The sequence below is a fragment of the Helianthus annuus genome, chromosome 12, assembly GCF_002127325.2.
Source record: "Helianthus annuus cultivar XRQ/B chromosome 12, HanXRQr2.0-SUNRISE, whole genome shotgun sequence".
Lineage (NCBI taxonomy): Eukaryota > Viridiplantae > Streptophyta > Magnoliopsida > Asterales > Asteraceae > Helianthus > Helianthus annuus.
Window position 1 is genome coordinate 27,622,232 of NC_035444.2, and position 10,007 is coordinate 27,632,238.

General features: G+C 36.7%; 1 protein-coding gene across 6 annotated transcripts; it reads left to right on the forward strand.

Annotated features, from left to right (window-relative positions):
- Positions 1 to 5,402: 5,402 nt before the first annotated feature.
- On the forward strand, positions 5,403 to 9,168 carry LOC110890583. 6 transcript variants are annotated; one of them, XR_002564613.2, is made up of 4 exons: positions 5,403 to 5,909; positions 7,952 to 8,020; positions 8,119 to 8,225; positions 8,920 to 9,168. XR_002564613.2 is itself a non-coding variant. In XM_022138196.2 (3 exons), exons 1-3 carry the CDS (start codon positions 5,517 to 5,519, stop codon positions 8,125 to 8,127), a joined length of 471 nt encoding a protein of 156 aa, XP_021993888.1. In that variant the 5' UTR covers positions 5,403 to 5,516; the 3' UTR covers positions 8,128 to 8,394. The 6 variants fall into 6 exon arrangements, 2 of the variants coding, with proteins under 2 accessions (XP_021993888.1, XP_021993889.1); XR_002564614.2 differs by having other exon boundaries at positions 8,933 to 9,168; XR_002564615.2 differs by having other exon boundaries at positions 5,404 to 5,909; positions 8,122 to 8,225.
- Positions 9,169 to 10,007: the final 839 nt, after the last annotated feature.

Consider the following 10,007-nt stretch of genomic DNA (forward strand, 5'->3'; position numbering starts at 1 on the left):
GCCAACAGAACAAATTACGATCCATGGTTTAATAAACTTTTAGCATGCCTCTTTGTATGCGTCTTTGTCATACGTACAATGTTAGTACAGATTACTCGCTTTGCCTTTTGGGTTATTATATCTCAACAATTATTATGTGGTTTTACTTTGTTTGATATAATTAAGTTGTTTAACTTAACATGAGACCAGCTAATTTGTTACGACCCGTTTAACCTGTTAGTTACAACCTTTCCCCCTGTATTGTTTAACCTGTTATATTCAAGTTTTCAACTTTAATGTGGAACCTTTGGTCTGAGTTTAGACAGTCAAAATACTCTCCCTTTTAGCTTATATATTTAATATTTACTGCAATTTAATTGAAATAGCTCTAGCACGGGATTTCTGGACTCTGAGATACACTACAAGTTTAGCAAATGGTAGTCTTGAGGTAAGTTTATTGTACCATTGACGGTTCACCATTATCTTTAGAAATTTACTTCTGATGTATATGTTGCTTCTTTAAACGAGTTGGTTAACGGGTATTAAAACAACATCACAGGACTATAAGCACAATGACAATTGTCACAAATAGAGGACTACATTGTACCTATGCTTCAACTAAAAATAAAATTTAATTAAATGGACTAAACAACTGCATTAAGTTTGAGACTGGGGTAAAAATCTAAAACATCATTTTTGTTTATTTTTTACTTTATAACCAGATGTGTTGCAAGCATCTGAAAATGTTACCCTGGAGTCGGTACACAAGATTGGCAAGCTGGAGTGACATACGTGTCCAGGTAACACTTTTTAAGTCCTGCATACCCTATTTATTAAGTATTGGGTTAATTGTAATAAATTTTAGTAAATAAATATATAGATTATATAACTAAACACTTGAAGAACTGATAGGATTTGTTAATTTTGTTGGTTTATAAACTGCTTTCTGATCTATAAAAGGGAACAAAACCTGCAATTTGACTTTTAGATGTCAAAACTGAATTTATATGTATATGTGTATGTAGTATTATATATATATATATATATATATATATTTAACATCTATTTTACACCATCTAAAACAATGAAAAAGAAAAAATAAAAATAAAAAATTGAAAACTGTGACGTCTTTTGAAGAGGATTGAGAAACCACACATCCATAGATTTGAAGTTTTGTGAGACCACATGTGGTGGGGCGCAATCCTCTCTCAAAGCGTCTTAAAAACGCGGGGGAACACTGTACCCTCGGGCGTTTTGGGCCTTTTTTTGACTGGTGGTGCTATCACAAAGCGCCAAATGAGGAGTGGACTTTGGTCAAAATAACCATGGTCAAACGGCTAACTTTAAAAAAAAACCGGGTTTTGTTTTAAAAATCTATACTATATTCGCACTTTCGTACCGTGTCACGCACTATCTATATCATATATCAGTCGTCGTTCCAGGAAAAAACAATAACTATTATGCATGTCGTGCATCGCACAGGTATTCCCCCTAGTTATACTAGGAGTAGAGCATTTACATCTATCCCACCGTATTTTCACCCTAAATTACACTAAAAACTACTATATTTTCTCTCATTTTTTCAATTAAATAATATTTTTTATACCTTTATGATTACATTTTCTCCCTCCTCCACTCACAACCACTTTTAAAATATATTAAAAAACTATAGGGGGTGAACAATGTCCCCCCAAATATACAACAGATAAATATTAACATTTTCTCTCTCCTCCACTCACAACCACTTTTTATACTTTTAGAACATGTGTAGTGGTGAGTGAAACAAAATGCCTTAGACCATTTGTAGTGGTACATATGAATAATGCCCACACTCATGGACATTGTGCGACACGTGTCATCCTAGTCAACAAAGGGGCATTATGGGTGTTTTCACAAATGAGCGTAGTGGGATAGTGCCTCATCAATGATTACCCAATTATTATTTTCTTTTTTTTTTAAATTTAAAATTAATGGTATTTGATTTGGAATGATCTCATTGGCCAAGCATATTGAAGAGAGGCGTTGATTGAAGCGCACCTTGAAAGATTTTTTGAAAAAAAAACGCCCTAAAACAACAAGGGGGTGGGGCTTGGGCGTCTTTGGGGGAGAAAAACGCCAAAAATTTTACCACTACGGGTGGTCTTGTCCTTCCTTGAGCATGAAGCGACACGTGGCTCTTAGTCAACAAAGGGACTTGAAGTTAAAAATAGGTTTAGACCATGTGTAGTGGTGGAACAAAATAATGCCCCCACCATGGGGCATTATTCAACACGTGTCATCATAGTCAGCATGGGACATTATTGCAAAAGCGGTGTAATGGGCATAATGCCTAATAATGCCCATTCCAATCATTAAAAAAAAAGGAAAATAGTTGCGGCTAGTCAAAGTCTTCCTCATTGGCTAGTCAAAGTCCTCCTCACACTCCATTGGCCACATGCAGTTGCCTTCCAACCATTTCAGCGTTATAATTAAAACGCTGCCATACAAATTTTTAAAATAAAACGCCTTATAACGCCTAGTGTAGGGGGGGGGGGGGCGTTTTGGGGCGTTTTTTTTTCAATTTTTTTTTTTAAAAATCACGCCCCACTACGGGTGGTCTTAGTGGTGAGTGAATCAAACGCCCGTTGCAATGATTAGAAATTAAAATTGAAACTAAATAAAAAAAACCATCAAAAATATTTCATTGGCCCATCTCTCTACAACTAGGTGTGTTTAAGGAAACGCCCAACCAAAAAAACCATTAGGTAATGCGTAGTGGGGCTTCATATGGCGCCATTTTCTCTCATAACGCCCTGAACACCACTATGGGCGGCGTTATGAGGCAAAAAAAATGGGGGAGCGCTATGGATATCGCGGCGTTGTGGAGGGAGGTTTGAAACCTTGGACCAATCAAAAAAAAGTTATTGTTTTTATAATTAATTAATAATATTGAAAATTATTAAATAGGTAATGATGGATAGGGGCTTTATGACTACGGGCTCTAGTGATATAACGCCCCATAAAGCCCCCGTATGATGTGGCACAACACGTGTCGCATAACACTCCACAAGAGGCTTTATAACTACACATGGCTTTAAAAATACCCAAGAGGGCGGTGCTGAGACGTTTATAGGCGTAGATTAGGGTAAAAAACGTCCGATCCTCTCCCTACTAGGCTACTACACAGTCTTAGAAAAGAATTTTTGCATGTTACTCTTTAGTTTATTTTATTCATAATCAGAATATGATCATATTTATTGTGCATCTACTCTCAACAATGAATCTAGATAGGGGATATTAGTTATTCAATTAAATTAAAATCTATATCTATATCTAATAAAATGTAAAGTGGATGAACAGTGAAATGGGTCAAGCTGGTAATATCATTTCAAACATATTAGAATATGGGGTATAGGGCGGGGGTTGGGGCATGAGTTGGGTACAAACGCTTAAGTCACCATTGCTGGTGGGCTTGGATTTCGGTGTTACCCCTTGGGCGGGGGTTTCAACCCAGGCGTTGGGCGGGCCTAGCGGTTTTCTGTGGCCGGCTCTCATTGGCTGGGTTGGCTGGCTAGACTTTTTTTTTTTTAATTTTGTGTGTATTTTTATAATAATTGAAAAAAAAATTATAACACGTGGCCAACCCACGCGGGCTAGCCACGCCCCGCCATACCGACCAAACATGCAACTGACCAGCGATGCCCAACGAAGTCCACGTGTCAACCCATGCCCCAAATCCCCGCCCCACCATACCCCACTGTCTTAAAGAACCAGGTGGGCAGGTGAGTGTCAAAGTAGACCACGCGTCATCTGAGGGTGGTGTTGGGTTGTTCATATACGCAAGTGAGATCTAGAGAAAGAGAGAAAAACGTGAGAGAACGATGAAAAGATGAGAGAGAGTGACGGTTGCCAGCCATTTTCTCCGGCCGACCGCCTTGGTACTCCAGCGAGCAGCTCCAGGCTCGAGTATCACTTACCCAGCTAGAACAGAGACAGACAAAGTTAGATGGACATCTCCAGTGGGCCTGGGTTTAGGGCTCAGGCGACCGTCGCAATAATAACATAAATTTTGCTTTACTTTCTTGCTTATTTCTTTCAAGTTTTAGTTATTTTTCCTAATTTTTATTTAAAAATATGGATCGCAATAATAACATAAATTTTGAAGTATATTAATATGATAAATACCTTTTTCAAACGTATTGATTTTTTTTCTTGATTTTTGTATATATAATTAACATATGTTTTATGTTTGGAATTCTCCTAATACCGTGGGGTATGGTGGGGCTTGGGTTGGGGGGCATGAGTTGACATGTGGAATTGGACCTCCCCTCCACCGGTGAGTGACGTGTCCGTGGGGTATGGCGGGGCTTGGGTTGGGGGCGTGGGTTGGCAGTTTATTAAAATTCAAACATGGAAACACCCGCTATGACATGGCGGTGAACAACGAATAGGAGGCCGCCACATAGGATCTCAAGCCCGCCCCACGCCCGGCTTCAAACCCAAGCCCCAATGGCCACGCCCCAACCCAAGCCCACCCGGGGTGGTGGCTTGGGCGTTTTCCCCCAACCCAAGCCCTATACCCCATAGTCTAAAGTGAATCAAATGAACAGTAAACTACAAATATAATAAAATATTTTATAAAGTTTTTTGTATAGTTTTATTATCTTAATATTATAATAATTGTTATCTCCTTTACTTTTTAAGTCTGATAAGCTTGGTGTTAACCAGTATGTATATCGAAAATAACGGTTCGTTATCGGTACATGAAGGTACAAACCAGCACCAGCCTGGTATATAAAACGCCAAAAGTCGGTACCGGATTGAGTTTGATAATCTTTTAGTTTGAGAAATTTGGTATTGTTACCCAGTACCATTTGCTCATCCCTGATCATGGGTACCGTACGAACATCAACGGTATCGTACAACTTTCTTTTAGTTTCAGGGGTAGAGATGAGCTCTGTGCCAACTGATACCGAATCGGTATTGGTACCAAAAATACCGGTTACAGTATCGGTATATGAAGGTAAAACCGGTAGCGAACCAGTACTAGGAACGCCAAACGTCAGTACCGAACTGGTACTTAGGATCTTTCGGTTCAGGAAATTCGGTACCGGTACCCATTGCTATTTGCTCATCTATGACTACGGGGCTTCTACCGAACAACATCATTACCATACAACTTTTTTAGTTGATTTTCTTTCGGTTATTTTTTAGTGTTTTTTCTACATTTTATTCTTGTCAGCAATTCTGTGTGCAACGCGCTCGTAGTGATTTCAAACACATATAAACACAGAATAAATAACAAAAAAATTTCGCCGCAACGCGGCGACGGTTTTAAAACTAGTTATTTTTAAAAAACCAACGATAAACAAAATTATATTAAAAATATATAATCATAAATTTAACTATTATTTTAAGTTTCAACTCGAGTGATCCATGTGCTTTATTTATAAACGTCCCCCCAACCAACATCCATTTGGCCGGAAAAGAAAACCTACCTTCACCGTCACCGGAAAATCTTCACACCGATCATCAAATCAATCAAAACCTCCAAAACAATGCTGAATAAATCCACAATCTCCTCTTCAAAACTCACAACTCAACCTAACCTCCCAAAACCTTCAACCGCTGATGCACAATTAACCTTCTGGCCGCCGTCCGCCGCGGCGGTTGACGCTCTAGTCTTCAAATTGAAGGCGAAAGATGGAGATTCGGAAGCAAATTGGGAGAAAATTATACTGAATTTCAAAAAAGAAATTGAACAACAAGATGAACAATTGAATTATACTCAATCTTCCGGTGACGGAGGAGAGAGGAGAGAGAAAGTTAGGGCAAAGTTTTCGGTTCCGCTTTCACGGAAGGAGATGGAGAAGGATTTTGAAGATATGGGGGAGAGGAGGTTGCCTAGAAAACCTAAGAAGAGACCTAGGGTTATACAGAATCACTTGGATGTAAGTAGTTATTTCTACTCATCTTTTTATATGTTTGTCTAGATTATTTCATACAGTTATACTAGAGAATCACTTGGATCATGTTTGATCATTTTTGTTATACCAATTTGTTTGTATAGATTTGATATACTTAGTTATACTGGCTTTAACTTAGTTGTTAGATCAGATATTAGGCTCACGGCCGGCCCTAAGAATTCATATACCCTGTTTGAGCTCGAAAAAACGTCCCCTTAGGTCTTAACTAAATAAAAAATTGAAACTAGTTTTTCATACAACTTTGAACCGGATGAAAGAGTTGCCGCCCAGAATTCTTTTTTTTTATTAGTTTTTAGAAAATATTTGGGTATTGGGTAACCTAATGGGCTAAATAGTTTAAACAATATGATTTTTTAAGTGGGCCTATGTTAATATTTTTTTGGTTATACCCTATTAAAAAAATTTTGTTTACATATATAATATCGGATTTTTTTTAAAAATTACGTGCCCTACGAAATCACGGGCCTTGTTCGGTTGTCCTCCCCGCTCTCCTTCAAGGCCGGCTCTGATTAGGCTTATCTTTGTCTTACCGTATAGATTGCGTTTGTTACTATAGTTTAGGTATCACTTTATGCTAGCGGTAGTTTACTACTATCATTATTGGTACCAGAGTTGTCAATAGCGAATAGCGACCTATATGCTAGGTAGTGATAGTGACGAAATAGCGCCTTGCCTGCTTTTCATGTTTAGCGATAAAGTAGTAGAAAATTTAAGAAAGATCTTACATGTATATTTATCAAAATACGCTATTTATACATGTATTATATGTTATCTAAATACGCTTCTATTTTTCAATCACGAAAAGAAAAAACCTAATGGGCATAGCTAATAGCTATTTATATTTTTCAAAAAAATAAAATAAAAAAATTACAGAAAAAGTTATTTGTCGCTAAATAAACACCTTTTAGCGACATATTGGCGCATCGCTATGTAGCGTGCTATCGACAACTATGATTGGTACTTTGTATTGTTGTTGCTTTATTTCTTTTAGCCACTTTTTATGTATCTGGTTTACTATACTATACATGTATAAAAAGAGGTTTATCTGGAGATTGGGGTTCTTAGTGGGAGCTGTTTTTGTATTCACTGGGATTTGACTTAACTTATAATATTTGGTTTTACATGTGTTCATAGGTCATAAGTAATTGTTTTCTTTTTTTCTTTTTTTTTCTTTTTTTTTTTTGTAGTTACAACCACAAGTGAAGTAAAACTAGTGTTGAATATGTTTAGGGAAGAGCGAGACACGTTTGAGATTTTGATCAGTGATGTTCATATGCTAGACATGGATGGCTTCACTCTTCTACAAGCCGTGGGTGTTGAAATTGACTTGCATGTTATCACTTATTAGTAAGTATTATTTAAAACACATAATTGATAGTTTTGTGTGTTAAGTATTTTTAATCGAGTCTTGAGTTGGTAATCTATTGGTTAGGTGCAAAAGTCATTTTAGTTATCAATTTTAGATTATCGACTTAAGAACTCAATTTAGGATGCTGAACACACAAAACTATCAATTATGTGAATTAAGACTTACTGATAACATGCAAGTCAATTTCAACGCCCACGAGTTGTAGAAACGTGAAGCCGTTCGTGACACACATGAACATCAGTGATCACAATGTCAAAGTTGTTCAATCTTCCCTTAACATATACAATGCTAGTTTTGATTGATTTGAGGTTGTAACTGCAAAAAAAATGTATTACTTTACTTATGAACACATGTATGATAAAAAAATAAGCAAGTTGAGCAGTTTCTTTGGAAAAGTTTGTAATATTTTGCCACACTCATCAACAAGGTACTGGTGGGGTCCACGAGTTTTCTGCTACGGATATAAAAAACCGATTGTAATATTTTGAGCAAGATAAAAGTCACAGTTTTATGTATAGCTTTTAACAAGTAACAAATGATCCAATAAAGATTTTTGGTTGGTTGATATAGTATTATAGTGCGTATGATTTGTTGTCAACTCTTTTGCTAACTTGTATACCTACTGATATCATTACAGACTCTATTTCCTGGTTTGTGGTTGACCGAGATACATGCCGATCTTTATAGAGTTTCCGAGACCAAGAAGGTACATAATATTTATTCTAAATGCATTAATAGGTCGTATTTGGGAGCTTGTAAATACGCTTTTATATGTTCTAAAGATTTATTTGTTTATTTTCAAAGCAGAGATAGCAAATTTAAATTTTTCTGGAACTTTGAAGAATTTTGTCTATATCTGACGCATCCCAAAATAACGTTGGGTAATTCAGTGCAACCGAAAAGCACCAAATGTAAGTATAGCATCATACTTTGAGTTATGATTTTTTTTAACGGTAGAAAATTTGATCTTTATATAGAAGGCGTTTAGACAGATTCATCATCATTCTTTGAGCTTTTGTTAAAAGATATTTTAAACAAGTCATCTTATTTGAGACAGTATGCTAGATTTCTTTTTTTGTATCATTGGATGTCTATCCCTTATCCATGCTTGTTTTAGATATTAATCTTCTAAGATTAACACGATTAATGATAATACCTTTTTATGGTTTGCATAGATATTTTGTGTGTATATACCAAACCTAAACCTTATATAACCTAATTCCTGATAAAAGACTCTTATGGAGGCTGCTAATGTGTCTGTTTGTTTGTCAAAAGTTTGCCAACTTCCTATAAAGTTACGTTAACCAGAAAAAGGAAAGTAGAACAATACAAATGGGATGTTTGGAGGTAAACACCACCTACTATTTATTGATATTTTAATGCAATAATTAAATACTAGTGAATTAGTGATCGAAAACAGTTTTCATTAAGCGCTTAGCAGATGTCTTGGGTTCAAATCCGATGCCTTTGAAGGGCATCTGTCTAGCGCAAGCTATTTTGACCCGGTCCCATTGGTTGGCAAAAAAGAAAAAGATTTCATGAGGGATGTACTTTAACAGAATTCTTTCATCGATGTATTTTAATTGATTAACATGTCATTCTTAGAATCCTGTTGCAGTCTGACTCAGCCATTGCCTCCAGTGACCATGGGTGGTATATGGTGGAATTAATGGAGCACAGAAGTCAAACCAGTCAAACACAAGTCAGTTACATATATATTAGCAATCAATGATAGGTGGCTGTGGTCAATTTTATCTCATTTTTGGCTGTGGCTTATGTTATTTTGGCTACAAACCTTGGTCTATATTGCAAGTGGATAATGTCCTATTTTATCAATATATGGTTTTCCACCAACTTTGTCTTTTTTTATTTATCAGCTTAGAACTAAACCATATGTATACGTGTGATCTAAGACTAGAGACATGTCACACATGTAGTCCATAAATAGAGACAAATGTTAACACACTATTAAAGTTTCAAAAGTTGAATGATTGAGTTATGTGGTTTTCATTATGTAACAAGATTGGATTCTAACACTTAACTCTTGTTAAAAAGTCAGCTAAAGTTGTGTAAAATGATCATTTTACCCTTTTACAAACCAAAAGGAGTGCTTATGTAATCTACTAAATTGGATTAAAATGACCTTTATACCCTCTCACCGTTGCACTTGGTGGCGTTGATCATTATCATATGGAATCGTTTTACCTAGCCCTGAATTATGCCTCTGCTTCTGGTTTCTTCTTATAATTAATTGATGATCACATCCATGGTCGCAAAAGTCGTCAGGCGCTCCCTAGTCTGAGTTGAGAGTACTCGGGTCTCGACAGCCTACATTGTATCGATTACTTGGGGAGTACTCGGCGTTTTACAACAGGATTCACATCTGACTTCACATGCAACAGAGTCACTGCATCACATTTGGCCAAACTCAATCTCGTATGTAACCAAGTAACGAACCTTGGCCATAGGCCTTAACCATAATTGAACCTCATAAATCCCACACGAAATCTCTCTCTCCGCTTTGCTAATTCTTTGTTCCCTGTTTTTATTTTAGCCTCAGCTGAGACCCCTATCTATTTACTTCTGGCAACAACATTGTGACAATCAGTACTGTCGTTTGAAGCCTCCAGACGCAAAGTCATTGCCATCTTGTTCTTCATACATTCCTACCCATACTACACTCTAGAGGTGCA

Bases quoted from the DNA above. Each gene is read 5' to 3' on its own strand.
- LOC110890583 (XM_022138196.2), top strand. From the start codon at position 5,517: ATGCTGAATAAATCCACAATCTCCTCTTCAAAACTCACAACTCAACCT. The intron at 5,910-7,951 runs GTAAGTAGTTAT...ATATCATTACAG, and splicing joins TTATACAGAATCACTTGGAT to ACTCTATTTCCTGGTTTGTG.